The sequence below is a fragment of the Mandrillus leucophaeus genome, unplaced genomic scaffold (assembly GCF_000951045.1).
Source record: "Mandrillus leucophaeus isolate KB7577 unplaced genomic scaffold, Mleu.le_1.0 Scaffold786, whole genome shotgun sequence".
Classification (NCBI taxonomy): domain Eukaryota; kingdom Metazoa; phylum Chordata; class Mammalia; order Primates; family Cercopithecidae; genus Mandrillus; species Mandrillus leucophaeus.
Window position 1 is genome coordinate 281949 of NW_012108541.1, and position 25444 is coordinate 307392.

Genomic DNA, 25444 nt, shown 5'->3' on the forward strand with positions numbered 1-25444 from the left:
TCACTCCTGAGTGGAAGCTAAGCTATGAGGATGCAAAGGTGTAAGAATAATACAGTGGACTTTGGGGACTCAGGGAAAAGGGTGAGAGGAGGGTGAGGGATAAAAGACTACACACTGGATACAGTGTACACTGCTTGGGTGACGGGTGCACCAAAATCTTACAAATCACCACTAAAGAACTTAGTCATGCAACCAAATGTCACCTGTTCCCCAGTAACCTATGGAAATAAAAAAAAAAAGAGAGAAATTTTAAAAAACCTTAAACATTCTACATACATTTTCCCCCAAGAAAAAGCTGGGTGCTATCCTACAAATCAGAGATTTAGGGTTTGGAAAATAAACATTATGACATTTAAAAAATACTACACTATATACACAGTTTTGGAAATTCTTTATGAAATTATCAGAATTTCCACCTGGTTTTCTATATGCAAACTTATTTCTGCCTGTACACCCACATTCAAACTCTTACCTCCACCCCACAGGCAGTTCTAGTCTGAGGTAACAGTTCAGTCGTACCTTTGGGTCTTAGCAATGTCATCCTTGTTTGGTCCACCTTCATCACTGCTTTTGCCTACCACCAAAGGCCTATCAGAAACGGGCATGGCTGACCCACTCTCATCTATTTTAAGCCACAGGATCCCAATAGGACAGAAGACTTTGCCTCCTTGGACCTCATCTCAGGTAGTCTACTCTGACAGTAATGCTCTCATAACCTTTCTCTCAAGGTCATTCTCTATAGCCTGTTACCACGGCTCACTTGATCCAGTGTTTAGTTCTTCCTGACTCTAAATTTAGATCAAGCAATTGTAAAAACCCATGAGGTGGCGCCTCATTAACCTAGGATTCTGAGGTCTTTATTTCATGGACTGTTTGACAGCTTATCTAGATAATAAGAAGGAAAAACACCATAATATTAATAGAACTTGCTATTACTGCTTCATAGGAACAAAGCTGCTCAATGATTCTGGAGCTGAATGGAGCCTGAACTTTATATATAAATACTAACCAACTCAGTAATATCTACTCTTTTTTTCTTTTTCCTTCCTTCCTTCCTCTCTCCCTCCCTCCCTCCCCCTCTTCTCCCCTCCCCTCCCTTCCTTTCCCTTCCCTTTCTTTTCCTTTCCTTTCCTTCTTTCTTTTCTTTCTTTCTTTCCAGACGGAGTCTCGCTCTGTCTGCCAGGCTGGAGTGCAGTGGCGCGATCTCAGCTCACTGCAAGCTCTGCCTCCCAGGTTCATGCCATTCTCCTGCCTCAATCTCCAGAGTAGCTGCTACTACAGGCGCCCACCACCATGCCTGGATTTCTTTTGTATTTTTAATAGAGACGGGGTTTCACCATGTTAGCCAGGATGGTCTCAATCTCCTGACCTCATGATCTGCCTGCCTCGGCCTCCCAAAGTGCTGGGATTACAGGTGGGAGTCACCATGCCCAACCCCTTTCATTCTTTAAAGATGGTGCCACAGACATGCCCCTCTCAGTCTCCTGATTAAAATCCTAATTGTGCTAACATGCTCATTTATCTCAAAACTGAAACCAATTTTTTTTTTCCCAACTGAGCACGTCTTTGAGTTTAGGGCTGTTCTTGCCTTTGCAGATTAGAATTGGGTGGGTTGGTGGTTGTTGTTTTTTGTTTTTGTCAAACAATAAAAAGAAACTGGAAGGGAAAACCGAGCAATATGCTTGATTTTCTATATTCTTGTAAAATAATTTTTTCCTGTGAGTTTACATGTGAAAAGGCAATGAGTATCAATTCTTCATAAAAGTGACTGAATTACCCTGGGGCAGAGGTTGCAGTGAGCTGAGATTGTGCCACTGCATTCCAGTCTGGGTGACAAAGCAAGACTCCATCTCAAAAAAAAAAAAAGCCATTTAATTAGGAGATGAAATGAACTGCGATAAAATAGGAAGACGTGTTCTTTAATAAACATAAGACATCTTCAAGTCTAAGTAAAATAATAACAACAACAGATTCTACACCACAGTTGTATACACTTCCAGTGAAGCTTTATGCATTCCATTCTGAGCTCCTAGCACCAGGTAAACACGAATCATAGGTGGAAATATGCCATGTTTAGCACTAGAAGCAACATCACAGTTTATTAGCAAAATAAAGCGGAAAATGGTCAGGTAAATAAATATTACAACATATAATGTACTGGTGATGAAGCTGCAATAAAGTAATATAAGTGAGATTTACTTTTCTTTCTTTCTTTCTTTTTTTTTTTTTACTGGGAAGGCTAGTTGTAAACATAAACATTCACATTAAACTACTAGCCCCCCAAAACCTAACCTATCTCACAAACAATAATCATCTTTTGACTACAAAATCATAAAACCTTGTACTCCATGGCTCTTTTGTCTCGATGGTTTTTCAGAGGAAAAAATGAGCTGTGATAAGGAGTTTCACAGATTTATCCATCTTGAATAGCTGCCAGTTCCGGAACCTCATACATCCTCAGAACATCTTCATAGAGCAAATAATTATGTAGGCTTCTGGGAAGCGGCAACTCGCTAATATAACTGTCAGACCGTAGACGTTCTGATTTTAGACTGGACCGAATTTCCAAACGACAAAGATGGGTCAGGGATGGAATAGTGGCTGGAGAAACAAAAAAAGCAAGGTGAAACTTTTTTTAAACAGAAAGATGTAATAGTACATTAAGGGAAATTCATTTTTTTTCTTTTTCCCAACTCTTAGTAATAAAAGTGATATATTGCTTAGAATTACTTTGAAAGAAGACTACTTGGAGTCAGTATGACCACAATAAACCTTATTTATTCTTTTCTACAGCCTTCAACTGGCTCCTCTCCCTTCAGTTGTTGGCCACACATTTAAAGTCAGTATCCAGGCCCACAAACACTAAATGCTCACATTCTAAAGATCTGTCAATAACTGCACTTAAGAAATGGATGAACCAACTTTAGAAATGGTAGAAGCTCACGGTAGCAAATGCTACCTTTCTCTTAATCTATTTCATTACAAATGGTTTCCAGACCTATCACATCAAGTGAATACATGTACAGCTTGCAAGTTTTCCTTTTTAACCGTAACACAGAATGAACATTTTTAATTGGCTCTGAGAGAAAGGGAGTATTTACTGAGTGCCTTCTATGCAATAAGCCCAAATACTTCACTCAAACTCTTTGTTTAGCTTCATTAACTTCATGAGGTATATATTATCAGGCTATTGTAGAGATTTAAAAAAACAACTTTCCAAAGTCACAGAGCTAGTAAGAAGCAGAGCCAGGATTCAAACTCAGATCTATCTGAACCCAAAGCGTGTGCGTGTGTGTGTGTGTGTGTGTGTGTATGTGTGTGTATGTGTGTGTATCTGCAAGGCACTGCAGCCAAAAGCTAATTACCAATTAAAGGACAATCCACGTGCACATAATTAAGAACTGTATGATAGGCCAGGCATGTTGGCTCATGCCTGTAATCCTAATACTTTGGGTAGGCCAGGTGTGATGGCTCACGCCTGTAATCCCAGTATTTTGGGAGGCTGAGGCGGGCAGATGACCTGACGTCAGGAGTTCAAAACCAGCCTGACCAACATGGTGAAACACCGTCTCTACTAAAAATACAAAATTAGCTTGGCGTGGTGGCACATGCCTATAATAGCAACTACTAGGGAGGCTGAGGCAAAAGAATCACTTGAACCTGGAAGGTGGAGGTTGCAGTGAGCCGAGATCACACCATTGCACTCCAGCCTGGGCAACGAGAGCAAAACTGCGTCTCAAAAAAAAAAAAAAAAAAAGAAAATCATATGATAGCAGTTTCATTTTCCAAGATGAAAAGTGTTAAACAAAGAAGTTAATGTCTGCTTTTATGTGAATTGGACCTAAAGCCTTTTGTTAGTTCAAGAAATCTTTTATAAATCCCTGTGAAATGTAACAATGATTAACAGACCAGGATCAGAGCATCAAAGACAAGTACTATCAAGAGCACAGCTGACACCAGACCAGCTAGTCTGATTCCAGGTCTAGGGTTCTTTAAACTCTAATACCCAAAGGGCTTGAGACAAATTAATTCTCTAACATCTTCAATATCTTCCAAGCCACAGAAGTTAACTTATCATCATTTTGGTTTACTAGTTTACGTTTAGTTTATTCAGAATTAAAGAAATCACTCAAACTGGTGTTTTAAAATGCCAAATAAGAAAGCAAAAGTTATCAATTTTGTACATAAAACCTGAGTCTAAGCTGGGCATTTTCTTAAACCATGAGTCACAGATTCCCTATTATAAATAATAAGATTACAGTATCTATAGTATATAGCACATTTATTTCCAACATTTTTCATATCCATATCTTACTTAAATTTGACCCTTTTCTATAAACTTAAAGGAGAAATGATGGTTCTCACATGAAAGATGGGAATACACAGGTAAAGGGGCCACTGGACGAAGTAGCAGGAATACATACGGAAAGCACGCCCAAGCTGCAAACACCACAGTTTTCCCAAGGTTTAAGTAGATTGACTATGTTCAACTATCAAGTATAAGGAAGCCTTCTTAGGAGGATCATGAACAATAATTGGTCAGTTCATAGAAACTCACCTTAAAGCAGGTGACCAAAACACCACACATACTTTAAACATTCTAATTTAAAATGGATACATGAACCACATCTAGAATGTAACATCTTAGGCTTGCAGTTTATTTATGTATTTTTTACTCACCACTATATAAATAAGGACATAGTTTCACTTTCTTTAAGTTACAGCATGGATTTAAACGCATGTATGAAACAAGGTAAGTGCATAATCCTTCCATATTTTCACAGGCATTTCTGCTTTCAGTTGTTGTAGCCACATCTAATTCAATATCTATTTCTGTTCTGTGCTTATCTATATCAAGTCTTTTTAAAGGATTCTACTTTGCCTTAAAAGAAACAATCATTCTCTTTTCACACTCACAATTCATTAGCTTGTGCAATCTGGAATTATTCAACTACAATCGTTGGGAGCAGGCCCCCCAAAATCTGGCCATAAACTGGCCCCAAAACTGGCCATAAACAAAATCTCTGCAGCACTGTGACATGTTCATCATGGTCCTAACGCCCAAGCTGGAAGGTTGTGGGTTTACAGGGATGAGGGCAAGGAACACCTGGCCTGCCCAGGGCAGAAAACCGCTTAAAGGTGTTCTTAAGCCACAAAATATAGCATGAGCGATCTGTGCCTTAAGGACATGCTCCTCCTGCAGATAACTAGCCCAACTTATTCCTTTAATCCGGCCCATCCCTTTGTTTCCCATAAGGAATACTTTTAGTTAATCGAATATCTACAGAAACAATGCTAATGACTCGTTTGCTGTTAATAAATACGTGAGTAAATCTCTGTTCAAGGCTCTCAGCTCTGAAGGCTATGAGACCCCTGATTTCCCACTTCACACCTCTGTATTTCTGTGTGTGTGTCTTTAATTCCTCTAGTGCCGTCGGCTTAGGGTCTCCCTGACCATGCTGGTCTCAGCATACAATAATATGCACAACGTAATAAAAAGTTTCAGAAATAAACATAACTGCTGTTTGGTAAGCACACACCTCTGCTAGTAGGAACACTGGCATTCTAGAGTGTAGCTGGCCAGCTGCAAACACAGAGCATGCCAATAGACACAGTCAGATGGAAATGAAAGAGAACATGACAAGACTGGTTAATCCAGTGTGTGTTTTTAAAGTGAAGTTGGTGAAGAGAATTTCTACTTATATTCAGTTAGAGTTTAATAGGCATCTGTTAAATTGAATCTCTTCATTCTGCACATTCTTAGGAACATGAATACTTACTACACACCCAGAAGAAAGATAAAGGACTGCTGTGCAACCCGGAGGAGAGCTGCTCACTTGGAGATAAGGGATCCTTAATGATGCTCCAGCTTCTCAGAGTGGACAGACTACACTGGCTTAAAATTCTATAGGCTGACTGGGAAGAGTTCCTCCACATGCCCTAACACTTCATGTAGCACTGAGCAGCTTGTTTAGGTTACATGACTACATCACTGGGGGTCTATCTTTAAAGCTTAATAAATCATTTGTTTATGCTAATTATGTGTGTAGAAGTTTAACCATGAGTGATCAAGCCACACTAGACCAGTTCGGCGTTTGTTAGGAGAAACTTAAGTGACTTGCCCACTGAGATGTTGCACATCACAACATAGCTGTTGTTAACTAGATCTAAATGATTTGACTCCCAGTCCAGGGTTCTTTAAATTGTGACAAGCTCAATATAATTCTCCAACATCTTCTAAACCACTGAAACTATCATAAATTTCAGAATATCTTTCCATTTAACAATAAAAAAGGAAAAGTATAGCTACTTCAGGTATTGGTTCAACTTTCAATTGCACCATTTTGGTTTTCCTTCTAAGAGTACAACAGATCACTGGCCTAATGAACAATTACAGGTAAGAACTATGTTCAACTGAACTGAGGGAGTCTTTCATGTGTAGATTGTTAACACAGACAATAATATGCCTGTCAGTGCCATTTTAGTTTACTATGCCAGTAAATACTAAGAGAATTTTATAACCATATATGCAATATTTCAAAGCGTACAAAATCCCTTTGAAAGTTTTAGTGACGCATAGTATTTCCAGACATGTTGCCACTAGGCTAGAAGATCAAGTCATGCCTTGAATTTATAATACAAAAAGGCCACAGAAACGGTATGTAAAACTTACTTTCATGAAAACCTATTAAAACTATAGTTTGTTGAATAAAACTCCATGTTCTTGGATTATGGCAGTGACTGTAACCTAGAAAATGATGTCTGAAACCATGCCACACTTTTAAGTCACTTTTCTGACCCAATCATTTTTATTCAGTATGTTAAACTTAGTTTATCTATAGATCTATTAGCAGACAAGTAACATTTAACTTTTAATTTCTATACAGAATTCCTCTATTTTGTTCATTTTGTTATATGTACTGGCAGAACAATCAAGATAGAAGACTACAGGTTGTTATATAAAGTTTTGTTAAAATCAAAAGCAGACACAATGATCAAATTAAACATCACAATTCTTAATTCATTATGCTCATAAATGCCAACTTTACTATAGCACAAAACTATATCTATATCATACACACCCACTGTATTTTTACATTCATCTCTAGTCTGTCCTCAGGCCAATGTTCAAATGACCTATCTGCCTGAACTACATTTCTCTGGTTTCTTTGAAATGTTTTGCACATCAAATGTATTTATCTGACCTCTGAGTCATCTACTACCATTTTTATTTTCATCATTAATATATTGTCTTTCTGGTTGGCTTCCATCCTTTTGTTCCCAATTTTTCTTAATTTACTTGTGTTGTCTCTCTCTCTCACTGACTATAACTAAAACCGCTAGAGAAAACACACAAAAGACGACTACTTGAGGACTCTGAAAAATAAGTAGTAGATTAGGACATGAAGTCAAAACAACAGGAATGACCAGTATAGACGAATGACCAGTATAGAGGCAATGAATGGATTCAATGGAAAAGCACCATCTAGTAGTAACACCTGTGCTGGCGCTGACTATTAACTAGCTGTGTGACCTTGGGCAAGTCATCTAAATATTCAGACTTTCAGTTCCCCCTGCACAAAATGAGAATAATGCCTCATCTACAAAATGGGCATAATGACACTTCCCTGCATCAAAAGGCTGTTGAGGAGGTTCAAGTTGGAACACATTTGCAAAAGCATTTTATAAAGTGAAATACCACACAAATCCTAGGCACCACAGAATCTACTGATCTCGGCCGGGCGCGGTGGCTCAAGCCTGTAATCCCAGCACTTTGGGAGGCCGAGACGGGCGGATCACGAGGTCAGGAAATCGAGACCATCCTGGCTAACACGGTGAAACCCCGTCTCTACTAAAAATACAAGAAAATTAGCCGGGCGAGGTGGCGGGCGCCTGTAGTCCCAGCTACTCGGGAGGCTGAGGCAGGAGAATGGCATGAACCCGGGGGGCGGAGCTTGCAGTGAGCCGAGATCGCGCCACTGCACTCCAGCCTGGGGCACAGAGCGAGACTCCGTCTCAAAAAAAAAAAAAAAAAAAAATCTACTGATCTCCAAATGTTTTGATTACACACTAAATTAGCAAAGTCTCTGAGCACAGAACCCAATGTATATGTTTTACATATAAATTATATGTATACTACTAACCAAACATTATTTGTACTATAAAATAAAATTAAAATAAGCCAATATGAAATATTTTAAATAATTTCATTTTTAACTAAAGGTATAAGACTCCATTAAATATTAATATTTTAACAAGAACATGGTGATTGACTAGGCTTTATTAATTTAATTCTTAGTGATCTAGCAATTCCAAAAGTTGGTTCTAAGCCCAGTTTATTCTGATACGTGGATGTAGCTGAAAAAACGTCTAAATGGGAGAAGTACATTATGGCTTAGCTGAACTAAACCAGGATTCTATTCTAGCCTATCTAGCAATTATGAAAAAGTTATTGTCAAAATTAATCTGGTAAATTTCTATTTTTTCCTGATATCAATGAGCTTATAAGCTAATTAGAAAGTTTTGCATTTTTACTAAATGCAATTCAAAACAGAGGGGAACTATTTCCAAATGTTTTAAGTATGTCAATGTAAGAGTTTTTCCAGGTGATATACACTACTTTTCGCAAGAAAATCACATAACAATAAAAGTATTTCCTAGTACCTATTTTCAAAATCATCTCCACATAGTAAAAGTTTCTTTCAGGGCTTGGCTTTAACTTGTGCTGGGGGGCATGGAGGGGAGTTCCTTTCAGAAGGCAGTTACCTTCTCACTCAGTTAAAGTGCCATCTCTTCCCTAAATCAACAGAATTTTTACAAAATATGTGGTAGGTTGCAAAGTACTGACAGTTATTTATCGCCAAGAAAGGAAAAGCTGTATTTTTGTAAAAGAAAAGCACATAATTTATCTTTGAATTTAAGGGTTCTTTTATATTTTGTATCACAGATAATGAACAAAACTTTGGATGTATAAACAATAATTATGGTCACTCCCACCTCATTATAAAGTACTGCAAAGACCCTAATATATTTTAAAGGTCATGTTTTTAAAAACTATCCACAATGACACTACTTCGTGCAATTCTGGATTCATCTCTTTTCCTGTACTAGCCTATGAATGATGCAGTAAACTCATTTCCTGTTATCTCCATTACCTTACATTTGGATAAAAGCAGCCACCACTCCATCAATGGTCATTCTTACATCTTTCTGTTAAATAAGCCATTACTGTTGCCAATACAGCCATGCGCTGCGTGAGGATGTTTTAATAAACAATGAACCACATATACGATGGTGGCCCCACAAGATTATAATGGAGCTGAAAAATTCCTATTACCTAGTGATGTCACAGGTGTCATAACATCAATTAATTTTTTTACAAATTTAGTGTGGCCTAAGTATATGGCATTAAAGTATATAGTAGCATACAGTAATGTCTGAGGCCTTCGCATTGACTCTCCACTCACTCACTGATATCGCCCAGAGCAATTTCCAGTCCTGCAAGTCCCATTCATAGTAAGTGCCCTATACAGATCTACCATTTTTTTTTTTTTTATCTTTTATGCTGTTTTGTTTGTTTGTTTTGCTTTGCTTTGAGACAGTCTCACTCTGTCACCAGGCTGGAGTGTAGTGGCATGATCTCAGCTCACTGCAACTTCGCCTCCCGGGTTCAAGCGATTCTCCTGCCTCAGCCTCCCAAGTTGCTGGGATTACAGGCGCCCACCACCACGCCCAGTTAATTTTTGTATTTTTGGTAGAGACAGAATTTCACCATGTTGGCCAGGCTGGTCTCGAACTCCAGACCTCAGGTGATCCGCCCACCTCGGCCTCCCAAAGTGCTGGGATTATAGGCGTGAGCCACCACGCCCCACCTATGCTGTATTTTTACTGTATTTTTCCTATGTTTAGAAACACAAATACTTACCAATGTGTTACAATTGGCTATAGTGTTCAGCACAGTAATATGCTATACAAGTTTGTAGCCTAGGAGCAATAGGCTATACTATGTAGCCTCAGGTGTGTAGCAGGCTCTACCATCTAGTTTACATAAGAATACTTTATGATACTTGCACAACAACAAAACCACCTAACAAAGCACTTCTCAGACTGTATCCCCGTTGTTAAAAACATCTCACTGTATCTCTTCTCTGGTGCATTTTTCCTTTAGCGGCTCTTAAAAAATTGTCTATTCTCTCACTGAAACAGAATCTTAACAAATACCCTAAGTTGTAACATGTTATAAATACCACAAATCTCCTTCCAACTTAGTATACCAAACTTTCTATCTGCAGGGTTTTTCTAAAAAAACTCTTCTTTAATGCTTTAGTAATGTTTTCTATGCTCCTTTAACAACATTTGCTAATAAGGAATGCATTTTGTTTTGTCCTCATATTATTTCAGCCAGTTTTACTGTGGCAGGAAGGACATGTGTTTCCCCAGTGGTCTGTGACTTTTTGTCTTTTGCTATTGAATAAGAAAACTCAAAAAGAGCTCTAAGCCTTTATCATTATGGTTAGTAAATTTTGTAAAAAAATAATGGACTGGGTATCCTAAGACTTAAACATTGAGAAAAAAAAAACAGTGCTTGTCCTCATGTTCCGAATGTGTACATTACAGTGTCTTGCTGAGTATGGTTCTTTCATTAGCTAATTATCTCAAGGCACACTACATGTTAAGGACAAGGCTCACTGTTAAAGTAAAGGTGAGACTATATTTCAAATACTTTCTTGATAATTTTAAACTTCTTGTCAGTTGCAATTAGGTGGTAGGTAGTCATTTCTATTTTAGCTCTTTTTAGCTTTTTAAAATTTTTATTATTTTATTGTACATATTTAAAGTGAACAATATGATGTTTTGTATGCTTATGTTGATATACCTACCATAATGAAGTGATTACTATAGTCAAACAAATATTAATATACCCATCATCTTATATAGTTCATATAGTTACCTTGCTGGTGCGTGTGTGTGTGCGTGCGCGCGCGCATGTGTTTGTGTGTGGTGAGAGTGCCTAAAACTTACTATCTTGGTAAATTACCAGTACACAACACAGTATTTTTAACTACAGTCCTCATGATCTCTAGAACTTCCTCATGCTACATAACTGCAGCTTTATACTGTTTGACCTACATCTTTTCATTTCCCCCACCACCAACCCGCCTTCAACCTGGTAACCCAGGTGGTCATCATTTTTATCACATAACATGCCTGGTAAAGAACAAGAGGATGCAGCTCTACAGTGATTACGTTGGTTCACTTGTGCTTGCACTTTTAATAACACTATTTCCTTACAGAAATCCTTTTAAGTCACTTGACCAATTTGTGAGAAGTGGTTAAATTAAAACTACATAATATCATTATAGGTGCACTAAGCAATCACACATGAACAAAAATTCACTACAGCACACCACAAATGTGGTGGCACAGTCAACCCCATGCACCTGACTTTGGGAAACCCTGATGTAACCCCTTCATATATGTAGGTACAAGGCACTGGGCCATGTATGCTAAGTGGGGGGTGGGGAGAGAGATAAGTCCTCGGGAATCCCCATTCTACCATGAACACTGTACAGAACATTCTGCCTTCACCTCTTCTCCTCACAAAAGCCTGATTCTTGCAAGGAAATTACTTCTTTGGCCAATTTTGAAAATTTTCCACGCCTTGCTATACCTGCTGCAAGGTCTGGGGGGCAATGTTAGCATTCTTATAGTTTTTGTGCACCACTTCAGATCCATGCTTCTGTCTTTAAACTCCAACAGACACCAATTTCTATTCTTCCAGAGGTTGCTCTCCCTTACTGCCATAACCGATCTTTAATATTATGGAGACCTCAGGTCCCAACTCCTCCCCCCTCATCCTTCAGGTCCCATCCTTTCTCATTTCTTTTCCTAACTAGACTGGATTCCATGGGCCCATCACTGCAATTATTTTATCCTCAATTCCTTTGCCCCTGTTCTGACAACACCCAGGATCAATCTAACCATTTTCCTTCTGCACCCCAATACAAAGAAAACTAAGCAATACTGGAAAATACAACTACATGAACTAGTTCTACTTCCAGCCTCTACCAGACCTGTAGGGTTTTGCTCTGCAAATCTTTCAATGGTTCTCAATTGGCTTCCCACAGCAAACATTCCAAAACACCAAGTTCCCTACCCAACTCTCACTTCAATCTCCTCCTGAGCAAGACTTTACTCCCTACTTCAGAGTAAAAACTGGTCTTATGGGCTTTTTTTCCTGAGCTTCCAATCTCCAAACTATAAATTTATCTATGTCCACCCCATGCTCATCTTTCTTCTCTATCTCAAAGAAATGGGTCTACCTGAGGCTAATCCCATCTCCATCGGCCTATATGAAATCTCACTACACAAATTATCCTGTTATCTCTGAATCTTTGATGCCATTTTATAAACTGAGACCCTCTTGATCTATAAAACATGATCAAACTTCTCCCATCTCAAAAAGAAAACTCTGCCATAACCCTGAATCCTTCCCTTTTAGCTACTGTACTAATCAAAGAGCTATGTTGCCTTATTTTTTCATTCACATAATTTTTTTCTTTTTTAATTTAACTTTTAAGTTCAGGGGTACATGTGCAAGTTTGTGATGTAATGTTTCATGGGGGCTTGTTGTACAAGTTATTTTGTCACCCAGGTATTAAGCCTAGTATTCACTAGTTATTTTTTCCTGGTCCTGTCCTTCCTTCCACCCACAGATAGGCCACAGTATCTGTTGTTCCCTTCTATGTGTCCCTAGGTTCTCATCATTCTGCTCCCACTTAGAAGTGGGAACATGTAGTACATAGTTTTCTGTTCCTGCATTAGTTTGCTAAGGATAATGGCCCCCAGCTCCACCTATGTTCCTGCAAAGGACATGAGCTCATTCTTTTTTATGGCTGCATTGTACTCCATAATGTGTATGTACCACATTTTCTTTATGCAGACTACCACTGATGGGCATTTAGGTTGATTCCATGTCTTCGTTACTGCAAATAGCGCTGCAAGGAACATATGTGTACATGTGTCCTTATGACAGAATGATTTCTATTCCTATGGGTATATACCCAGTTATGGGACTGCTGGATCGAACAGTATGTCTGTTTTTAGGTCTTTGAGGAATTGCCACACTGTCTTCCCAATGGTTGAAGTAATTTACACTTCCACTAACAGTGTATAAGCGTTTCTTTTTCTCCGCAATCTCACTAGCATGTATTATTTTTTAGTTTTTAGTAATAACCATTCTGACTGCTATGAGATGGTATCTCACTGTGGTTTTGATTTGGATTTCTCTAATGATCAGTGATGTTGAACTTTTTTTCATATGACTGTTGGCTGAATGTGTGTCTTCTTTTTAAAACAGAATTTATTTTTATTTTTAAAACTTTTTTTTTTAAATTTTGTGGGTACATAGTAGGTGTATATATTTATGGGGTACATGAGATATTTTGATACAGGCATGCAATGCATAATAATATCAGGGTAAATGGGGTATTCATTGCCTCAAGCACTTATCCTTTCTTTACATTACAAACAATCCAATTACACGCTTTTACTTGTTGTAGACTGTACAATAAATTATTGCTGACCTTAGACACCCTATTGTGATATCAAAAAGATCTTATTCATTCTATCTAACTATATTTTTGTATCCATTAACCATCCCCACCTCTCACCCTCCATCCCCACTATTCTTCTCAAGCCTTCTACTCTGTATCTCCATGAATTCAACTGCTTTAATTTTTAGCTACACAAATAAGTGCAACATGTGAAGTTTTTCTTCGCATGCCTTATTTCACTTAACATAGTGTCCTCCAGTTCCATCCATGTTGTTGCAAATGACAGGATCTAATTCTTTTTTATGGTTGAATGGCACTCTGTTGTGTATATGTACCACAGTTTCCTTATCCATTGATTTTTTAATGGACACAAGTTGCTTCCAAATCTTGGCTATTGTGAATAGTGTTGCAATAAACATGAGCGCAGATTATCTCCTCAATACACTGATTTCCTCTCTTTTGGGTATATACCCAGCAGTGTGACTGCTGGATCACATGGTAGGTCTATTTTTAGTTTTTTGAGGAAATTCCAAATACTTTCTCCCCTTCTGTGGGCTGTCTCTTTTCTTTGTTGACTGTTTCCTTTGCTGTGCATCAGAAACTTTTAAACTTGATGTGATCCCATATGTCCATTTTTGTTTTGGTTGTCTGTGCTTTTGGGGTACTGCTCAAGAAACCTTTGCCCAGTTCAATGTACTGGAGAGTTTCCCCAATGTTTTCTTTTAGTAGTTTGAGGTCTTAAAGTCTTTAATAGATTTTTATTTGATGTTTGCATATTTCCAGAGATAGGGGTCTAGTTTTATTCTTCTGCATATGGATATCCAGTTTTCCCAGCACCATTTAATAAAGAGACTGTCCCTTCCCCAATGTATGTTCTTGGCACCTTTGTTGAAAATGAGTTCACTGTAGCTATCTGTATTTGTTTCTGTGTTCTCTATTCTGTTTCATTGGTCTATGTGTCTGTTTTTATGCCAGTACCAGGCTGTTTTAGTTACTATAGCTTTGTAGTACAATTTGAAGTCAGGTAATCTGATTCCTCCAGTTTTGTTCTTTTTGCTCAGGATAGCTTTGGCTATTGTGAGTCTTTTGTGGGTCCATATACATTTTAGGATTGCTTTTTCTATTTCTGTGAAGAATGTCATTGGTATTTTGATAGGAATTGCATTGAATCTGTAGATTGCTTTAAAGTAGTATGGTCGTTTTAACAATATTGATTCTTTCAATCAACGAACATGGAATATATTTCCTCTTTTGGTGTGTCCTCTTTAATTTCTTTCATCAGTGTTTTACAGCTTTCATTGTAGAGACCTCTCACTTCTTTGGTCACACTAATTCCTAGGTATTTTATTTTATTTATTGCTATTGTAAATGGGACTTTTTCTTTTTCAGATTGTTCACTTTTTGTTTTTGTTTTTGTTTTGAGATGGAGTCTTGGTCTGTCGACCAGGCTGGAGTGCAATGGTGTGATCTCAGCTCACCGCAACCTCCACCTCCCGGGTTCAAGCGATTCTCCTGCCTCAACCTCCTGAGTAGCTGGGATTACAGGCATCCACCACCACGCCCAGCTAATTTTTGCATTTTTAGTACAGATGGGGTTTCACCATGTTAGCCAGGCTGGTCTCGAACTCCTGACCTCAGGTGATTTGCCCAAAGTGCTAGGATTACAGGTGTGAGCCACCACACCTGGCCTGTTCACCACTGGCATATAGAAATGCTACCAATTTTTGTATGTTGATTTTGTATCCTGAAAATTTATTGAATCTGTTTATCAGTTCTAATAGGTTTTTGGTGGAGTCTTTAGGTTTTTCCAAATATAAAATCATATCATCTCCAAACAAGGACATTTTGACTTCTTCCATTCCAACTTGGATGCCCTTTATTTCTTTCCCTTGTCTGACTGCTCTAACTAGGACTTCCAGTAGTACTGTGTTGAGTAATAGTGGTGAAAGTGGGCATCCTTGCCATGTTCTAGATCTTAGAGGAAAAGCTTCAAGTATTTCCCCCTTTCACTATGATATGAGCTGTGGGTCTGTCATACATGGTGTTTACTGAGTTGAGGCATAGCCAGTTTTTTGAGAGTTTTTGTCATGAAGAGATGTTGAATTTTATCTGATATTTTTTCAGCATCAATTGAAATGATCATATGGGTTTTGTCCTTCACTTTGTTGATAAAATTTATCACACTGATTGATCTGCCTATGTTGAACCATCCTTGCATCCTGTGATAGATTCCACTTGGTCATGATGAATGGTCTTTTAAATGTGTTGTTGAATTTGGTTTGCTAGTATTTTGCTGAGCATCAATATTCATCACGGATACTGGCCTGTAGTTTTCTTTTTTTTCTGATGTGTGTTTGTCTGGTTTGGGTATCAGGGTAATACTGGCCTCACAGAGTGCATTTGGAAGTATTTCCTCCTCTATTTTTCAGAATAGTTTCAGGAGGATTGGTATTCGTTCTTCTTTAAATATTTGGTAAAATTCAGCAGTGAAGCCATCAGGTCCTGAACTTTTTTTTTTTTTTTTTGCTGGGAAACTTTTACTACAGCTTCAATGTTATTACTTGTTATTGGTCTGTTCAGGTTCTGGATTTCTTCACTGTTCAATCTTGGAAGACTGTGTGTGTCTAGGAATTTATCCATTTCTTCCAGGTTTTCCCATTTCCTGGCATAGTAGCTTCCAATGATCCTTTGAAATTCTGTGATATCGGTTATAATGTCTTCTTTTTCTTCTCTGATTCTATTTGGATCTTCTCTCTTCTTTTCTTAGTCTGGCTAAATGTTTGTTAGTTTTGTTTATCTTTTCAAGAAACCAACTATTTGTTTCACTGAACTTCAGTACTGTTTTCTTTGCTTCACTTTCATTTATTTCTGCTCTGATCTTTATTTTTTCTTTTCTTCTAGTAATTTTGGGTTTGGTTTGGTCTGGCTTTTCTAGTTCCTTCAGATGCATCATTAGGTTATTTGGAGTTCTTCTACTTTTTTAATGTAGATGCTTTAGCTATATCATTCACAGGTTTTAAATCAGTGTCTGATACACAGCTGACACGTAATTAAGGAATCCACTCATTAAGGAATTAATAAATAACTAGATTTGTACATGCCTACCTATAAAAATACTTCTATGAGAGCCTCTCTTCACTGAAGACTTCTGCCAGTGGTCCACATTTGGAACTAACTAACACTACAGACTGAGTGGTTAGACGTTCTCAAATGGACAGACTATGAGAAGCTACAGCTTCTGTCCTAACCACATTTCCACCTTCAATTACGCCACTCTACCTAATCATACCAAACCAAGTTCATTATTATTGCTTTTACTATTCCTGACAGTAAATAACTCCTAATTCATGAATAAAGGAGATTATCAGAATTCAATTTAGATGAACAACTTTAGGAGTCAGTCATAATGATTCTCAAGGTTCTCACTGATTATGAGAAAGAGCATTTCATTAAAAACGTATTGTCACTAGCAGCAACAAGACAGAAGCTGACCTCCCACCATCCAATCTTCAAACCCTTTTGGATTCAGCCAGTTTATCCTGGGTACACTGTCTTCTCGTCAGTTTACAGGAAACATCTCATGGAGTTCAGCTGAGAAGATATTTTTATGATCAGATGAGGAGAATGTGAAAAATGCTCTTCTGTTTTTAAAGGGTGCACTCTCAAAAATCTACAAGTGCAGTGCAGTATGACAGGTAACTACCAGGTGTTAGGAAACCTGATGAGACCCTTAAGGTAGCCAATATGTAAAGGAGAGAGGAAATGGTTAGAAGAGTGTCAGGAAACATAAGCTGAGGAGAAGATGATTCAGAGATGAATTACTACAAGTAAGAATCAGTAACATTAAAAGCAGCAGGGGAGGAATGTTAGAGGATCTTAACGTCTTGGAGAAAACATTGGCACATTTGTAAGGTGGAGTATTTAGGAAAACAAGTACTCATGTGCAGTACTCATGGTGGGACAGCATGGGGAAGCATGGAAAGGGCTAGAGTATGAAGAGTGTTGCTAGAGTTTGACCTTTATTCTGAGAGAAATGAGTTCTTTTATATTCTCTTTTTTAAGGGGCATGGTATATTCAAACATGTTTTATTTAACAGTGATTTTGAGAATAATAGAGGCTGAGCACTCAGGAGTGTACTCAAGTCAAGTAAGTCAGAAATGATCATAGCAATCAACAAAGGCAGTAGCAGAAGAGATGGAATAATAATAATGGATTTGGAGGATATTTACAAAGTAGAACTGACCATATATGGTAACCTATCAACTGTAACTAGTGTTTCTTCAAAAATGGAAGAACTCTCTCATCTACAATTAAAGCAACTGAGCAGGATCACCAAACTAAGGAAATACCTGTCCACCTTTCCCCCACCAGAGAAAATAAAAAATGACATCATAGAAGACAGTCTTTTTATGTTTCAATTTTATTTCTAACTTAGCACGTTCTAACGTCCTAACCTTCCCTGTTACAATTTTGTGGCCCATTATCTTAGCCACTAAGAAGCAAGTCCACAGAAATATATGTGGTATGGAAAGACCAGCTTATAAAAAGATGAGGATTATGGCAACTGATTCTTTCTCGATCTGCATCTACTACTTCTTTGTCTCCTCAAGATGAATTCTGTACCAACTATGAATCTCTATCCAAACAACATGAACCACGTTACAAAGAATTTTCCCCAAAATCACATACTCTAGAGCAGATCACACATTTAACCTGGAGAAAGGGCAATGGCTGACATTTCACATAATCTAGTCCTTCTTCATATAAGAAATGGTGGGTCCTAAAATTCCACAATCTCCAGTAGATACAAATAACGTGTTTTTAGACGCTTCATCCAGTGCCTTGGGCTGATCCTGTGAGGGACTGTCACATGGGAACTCCCTCAAAAAGGGTCATGACAGATAGAAGAGGCAATAGGGATGCAGAAGTGAGGTTCTGGTGCTATCTTTACAACAGCCTTTTTTAAGCCTCCTTATTATCACATGATTCTGCTCCCCTTCCCTTTCTGAAGTATCAGGGAGGAAGCCTCTTGAAGTGCTACTCTCTATAGCTTCCTTTGATCATCTTGAGAACCAAGAGGAAACTTGGGTAAAATGAGAGCTCTTGTGGTTGGGTCAGTTCTACCTCTGGATGGTTATTTTAATTTTTAAGGTTCTAAATTCTGTAATTCAGGCCTACCAAGAAAGACAAATCATAAAGAAAATAAAAGGTATATCTCATTGTCAAACCAAGGACCATGAACTCTGCCTTAATCCCTTAATTTTTCACCCACTGCCCCCAACATTCTCCTCAGAGCCATGGTTTTGTACCTTTTATATATTGGTCACCTTTAATTTTTTCATGTTCAACGGAGCTGTCATCTAGGCAGCTGCAACGAGAAACCTTTCCTTCTAATCTTGTTCAGTTCCCTAAGAAGCTGGATGATATTTAATACTAGCTTTTTCATAATACTTATTTCAGACAGGAACCTAGTAAACATCCTACAGTCTATAAATAAAGTAGTTATGTGGAAAGAGTGGGATGGGCTTTCAAACCAATACTGGTGATCTCATACTTAGAACATGTAAAAAAAACCCTCTGTTTACTCTAAGGCCATAATTTCTCTTTTTCTTTCTTTTTTTTTTTTTTTGGAGAGACAGAGTTTCATTCTTGTTACCCAGGATGGAGTGCAATGGCAGGATCTTGGCTCACCACAACCTCCACCTCCCAGATTCAAGTGATTCTCCTGCCTCAGCCTACCAAGTAGCTGGGATTACAGGCGCTCGCCACCACACCCAGCTAATTTTGTATTTTCAGTAGAGACGGGGTTCCTCCATGTTCGTCAGGCTGGTCTCGAACTCCCGACTCAGGTGATCCGCCTGCCTCGGCCTCCCAAAGTGCTGGGATTACAGGCATAAGCCACGGCGCCTGGTCAATTTCTCCTTTCTTAACGTACCAATGGACATGATGGTAACTTTAAAATAGTTTTAACAGCAAAATGTCCCAGTAAATGTGAGTACAACCCATTAGTATCTAGTTTAAAAAGAATTTCCCCACAAAAACAAAACCCAAAAAACTTGGAGTAACAAGAGGCTATGTGAAGTTAAAACTGTAAGTGGGCAGTTGGAACCCTGTTAAAATTTCAAGTTTAAGTATAAATTTCTCACTAAAAAAAAACAAAAACAAATTTATCAGTCTGGCTCTTAAATCTAGAAATAAAGTAGAATGTAGGCAATGTTAACCAAGGCACGAATCTGCTAAACTTGTGAAGGTCCACAACATGGCTGGTGTCTGGGAGGTTGAAAGTTTCCCACTCAACAAATGAAAGGTCATGTGTCCAGTTTTTTAAGATAACAGGAAATTACTGATTGGGTTCTTAGTAATAATGCCTCACCCAGGTGAAAAGCATCCAGAGGAAATGAATCTAGAGTTAAGAACTACTGTGAAGAATGGGCTCTGATTCTCACTAAATATTTAGCTTTATTAACTCTATGAGCATGGCCCCCATGGTAGACAAACTGCACAATTTATCCCATATATTTTAAAAGGCCCACTATTACCCCACTTCCCACCAAACTGAGTTTATTGAAGATGTGCTTTAAAAACTGTAAGTTAGGGCTTTGCATATCAATGTTTAAAATAAGAAGCAGGTGGCCTATAGTTGAGTTATTGCACCATAGATCACTCATATAAATACTCTTACCAAGTATACTGCTCCATTATTTGTGGCTCTTTTTTTTTTTCATTTAAGAGACAGGATCAGGTTCTGTCATCCAGGCTGGAGTACAATGGCATGAACACAGCTCACTGTAGCCTCAATCTCCTGGGCTCAAGCGATCCTCCTGCCTAGGCCTCCCAAGTAGCTGGGACTACAGTCATTCACCATCACGCCTGGCTAATTTTCTTATTTTATTTTGTAGAGATGGGGTCTTGCCATGTTGCCCAACTGGTCTTGAACTACTGGCCTCAAGCAATCCTCCCACCTCGGCCTCTCAAAGTGGCATTACAGGCCTATTTGTCGCTTTTTTTCTTTTTTTAATACTTTATGTTCTAGGGTACATGTGTACAACGTTAAGGTTTGCTACATACGTATACATGTGCCATGTTGGTGTACGGCACCCATTAACTTGTCATTTACATTAGGTATATCTCCTAATGCCATCCCCCCCCGCCCACAACAGGCCCCGTGTGTGATGTTCCCCTTCCTGTGCCCAAGTGTTCTCATTGTTCAGTTCCCACCTATGAGTGAGAACATGCAATGTTTGGTTTTCTGTTCTTGCGATAGTTTGCTGAGAATGATGGTTTCCAGCTGCATCCATGTCCCTACAAAGGACACAAACTCATCCTTTTTTATGACTGCATAGTATTCCATGGTGTATATGTGCTACATTTTCTTAATCCAGTTTGTTTTGTTTTTATTGCTCTTTCCTTGGTCACTGACTCTGGGATAGGATCTGGTTATAAATTAACTTGGCTATAGGCTAGGTTATGCTATGCTAACAAATAAACCCTAAAAACCAGTGTCTCAATACAACACAGGTTTACTTCTTGCTCATGCAAAATCCTCTGTAGGTCAGGCAATTCTCCTAAAATGACACTTGAGTGTCCCAGGTGTCACCCATCCTGTGTAACCACCATCTCAAACATGAGCTTTCAAATTGCTTTCAACAAGGGAAGGGAGAGCAAAGAGTGCTTACCTGCCATGGTTTATGCTTTGACCACTTGCCTCAATCATGTAACAATCAAAGCTGAAAAATCCAGTCTTTCTTTGCTCCAGGGAAGATAAAAATGAAATGGAACTCAGTTAACTGAGGTCTGTCTCTGCCACAATGACAATGTCTATTGTGAAAATGATATGAGGTAGCTACTATTACCATCTCTTCTTATAATTGAGGAAACCAAAGTTCAGGGATGTAAGTAACTTCTCTGTAGCTAGAAAGTGATAGAGGCTCTCAGCAAACTGACACAGGAACAGAAAACCAAACACCGCATTTTCTCTCTCATAAGTGGTAGTTGAACAATGAGAACACATGGACACAGGGAGGGGAAAATCACACACCGGGGCCTGTTGGGAGGTGGGGAGCTAGGGGAGGGACAGCATTAGGAGAAATACCTTATGTACATGATGGGTTGATGGGTGCAGCAAACCACCAGGGCACGTGTATACCTATGTAACAAACCATGATGTTCTGCATATGTATCCCAGAACTTAAAGTATAATTTAAAAAAAAAAAAAAAAAGGATTTGCGGTACATGATTATTCCTCCAGGACCATATAAACCAGATTACAATGGCCTGAAATAAATTGATCAAAAAAATTTTTTTTAATTTTAGCCAATAAATTTTAAATATATGTCATAAATCCTTTCTTTCCATGAAATTTTAAAGAGGTTCTAGTGCTATATTAAGAGTTTAAAAAGATAAATCATGTCAAGTTTAAAATGAATAAATTTGGGTAGTCAAAGGAAAAAAAAGAGAGAAAGTGGTGGAGGCATGTCTATTTAATTCTAGAGCTCCAACCTTCAACCATTATATTCTGTCTGCTGTCCATGCAGAACCTGCACCAGATCATTACCATAGGGTTGAAGTCAGCAGAAAAGTTAAAATTTTTCTTTGGCATAAAATAAGGTTGTGCTCCAACTCTCATCTTTTTAACAAGTAACTTAATGATGTGTTATAAACTGAGCAAGATACATGTTCTTGCTAAAGAAAACAGAAAAACAAATATTCTTTTAAAAACTAATGTTTTATTATCCTAAACTAGAAATGGTTTTAGCAGACAACTGGAATGCTAGCTCATTGTTACCAGAAAGGATTACAGACCAACTATTCCTAACCCTAAGCTTTGTTTCTGCATCTAACAATCACATAAAATAAACTATCATATGTAGTTACCTTGGTGTACTTACCACAGATTATTTATCTTGAAGTCTATGTGAGAAAAGAACATTGCTCAAAACTAGAGGCATTGCTCAAAGTTTCAAGGGAAATTTTTGCTTAAACTGGATACTTGCTTAACCCACCATATTTAGTTAGGAATCCTTATAATGTTCCTGGAGTACTCACCCTACCACAGATCAACCTTCATTATTCATTTTTCTTTTGCTTCTACTTTTAAGATCAACTGTTACTTAAAAATATGTTCTCAATTCAATTTGCAATACAAAATATCTGCATTCTCATACTTCTTAGGTAGTATAACTTTGAACTCATTGCTACGTACTACTATTAAAAACTAAGCTGAAGCTAGGCACAGTGTCTCGTGTCTATAATACCGGCACTTTGGGAGGCTGAGGCAGAAGGATCATTTGAGCCCAGGAGAAGTTCAAGAGCAGCCCAGGAAACATGGCGAAACCCTGCCTCAATAAAAAATACAAAAATTAGCTGGGCGTGGTGGCACATGCCTGTGATCCCAGCTACTCAAGAGGCTGAGGTGGGAAGACTGCTTGAGCCCAGGAGGTAGAGGCTGCAGTGAGCCATGATCGTGCCACTGCACTCTAGCCTAGGCAACAGAGCAAGACCTTGCCCCCACAAATTAATTAATTAATTAATTAAATTAAAAACTGAGTTGAGACATACAATATTTAGAGAGAACTGCTCAAAAGGCACACAGGCCATCCATTCCCAGATATTCTAAAATCTAGTTCTTCGTCAAGTCACAGCAACGGAAGTCGGGGTACCTGAACCACACTGTAATGACTACTTAAGAACTGCTTTTACTGAATTGCACTTTGGTATGAAAACAACAATCCACGTAAAAGAAGTCCCAAGAAACCACAGCTACCAAGACATTGTCTAGGAAGCTGTAACAGCATCCAAGAAAATCTATTCTGAGGAACAGGTTTATTTGATCTTATGAACCCTGTCACCTAGTGTCAATGACAACAGAGCTCAGAGTCAAACATACAGCCTATCCATAGACAAGTATCAAATTCCCATTGCTACGCTTTCCCTGACTCCATTTTTTTAATCTATCCCCCACCTTTTTTTTTTTTCATTTTTCTTTTCCTTCTACTTTTGTTTTACTGTTTTGTGATAATATATATGTATTATATAAACTGCTTTAAATCCTTTTCAGAACAAAGCAAGGAAACACTGAAATAAAAAGATCAAGAGAGTTTCCTGGGGTCCTTTAAAGGACCCTTTGTAGGATCCAGATCCATTTAACACTCTGGAGAGAATTATATATATCTAATCATTAAAGGTTCAGGACGAACTAAAGCCATGTGCTTTTATCCATAATAATTTAATTACTTAGACCTGACCAGAAGTTGGCAAATTTTTTGAGTAAGACATCTATTGCAACGTGGTTAGCCTGATGTTTCTAAGAGGTATGTAAGAGGCACTTGATTAAAAGACAGTTACTGAAACTGCAACCACTCAGTAAATTTTACCTGGTATACATTTCCTTTTGGATGCAAGAAACTTTTTGAAGACAAATCTGGCTCAATGATTAAAATATGAGAAGCAAGAAATGTGTTGTTACTTTTGTTTATAAACTACCATGGCAAGTTGCTACTTACTTAGGGAGAAAAAAGGGGAGGAAAGAATAATTTTGACCAAGTACATGGCATCTATAGGACTTGAAAAGGGCTTAAATAAAAAATGGAAGAAAAATCTTTCCCAAGGGACAGAAATTGAATACTGAGTGGAGCTAGGAAGCTAGGAATTATCTAAGAGTTTACTAACAGTGGCAGAGGTGCAAGAGGTATCTTTTCAAAAAAAATTTTTTTAACATATTGATAAGGCAGCAGTTGTTAATATCATGATAAGTTATTGGAGGAAGAGGGGTAAAAGCAAGGTTAGTCTTGTAAAGAGGTTAATCAAACAGTTGTCCTGCTAGGCTCGTGCCCATTAGTGTTAAAACCCTGATCATGTTTCTGCTTACTAGAGATCCTGTAGCTCAAAATCCCAGTAAAGGAGGGAGTCCTGATGACCAACATGCAGAAATTTATTATCCTGAAAATTGATGAGAAAAGGGTGCCCCCAAGAGAGCCCTGAATTATAGAAAGGAAGAGTCACAATGCCATCTGAAAGCCAGGCAACTAAGTTTTTCTCTGTCTTACTAAAATTCCAGCATTGTAATGGTGCCTACTATCTGCAGAAGAGGAAGCACCAAAGAATACCCTGAGAGACCAATATAAGTAGGAGGAAGAATACAAGCTTTCCCCAAGTAGGTTGTAACAAGGAGAGGGATAAAAAGCCTTTCCATGATAGGACAACACAAGAATCACTGTGGATCCGGATTTCTCAACCTCGGCGCTACTGACATTTGTAGCCAGATAATTCTTTATTGTAGGAGGCTGCCTTGTGCACTGTAGGATGCTTAGCAGGATCCCTGGCCTCTACCCCTTAGATGGCAACAGCATCCCTAACCATTGTGACAACCAAAAAAATGTCTGCAGACATTACCAAATGTCTATAGGGGGGCAAAAATCACCCCTATGCTACGGATAAAATAACAAACAGCTTCCAGTGTTAACTCACTCTCTTGGTAAATAACACTCCCAAACCACCTCACCTCCTGAACCAGGAAAAAGAGACAGAACAGAAGAATTTGTAGTAAAAATAATAAGTTCAATTTTGGATATGTCAAGATGTGAGACAGCAAATGGAAATGTCCAAAAGATAGTTGGATATATGAGACTGGAAACAAGAAAAGAGGGCTTGGTTAAAGAAACAAACCAGAAAACCATTAGCTACATTAGCTCAGAAAAAGCCTCTGAGAAAGGCTTTTTTGAATCTTCAGCTGAAATAAAAATCTCTCAATAGATGATGATTATTACCCTACACAAGCTCTACCTAGTACTTAATTAAACAAGAAGCCCTTGATGGATTTAGTCTACTGCAGGGTAATGTAGTACTCATGCACAATTTTTACCTTCATCTGGACAAACATGCCATATGT

General features: G+C 38.2%; 1 protein-coding gene across 4 annotated transcripts in view; it reads right to left on the reverse strand.

The window, feature by feature from the left end:
• Window positions 1–1903: 1903 nt before the first annotated feature.
• The window catches only part of ASB3 (ankyrin repeat and SOCS box containing 3), a 139804-nt gene continuing 116263 nt past the window's right edge, over window positions 1904–25444 (reverse strand). For all 4 annotated transcript variants that reach the window (XM_011967080.1, XM_011967082.1, XM_011967081.1 and 1 more), the window contains one exon: window positions 1904–2601. In XM_011967080.1, the coding sequence (XP_011822470.1) occupies window positions 2414–2601 (188 nt within the window). In that variant the 3' untranslated portion in view covers window positions 1904–2413. The remainder of the gene's footprint in view (window positions 2602–25444) is intronic.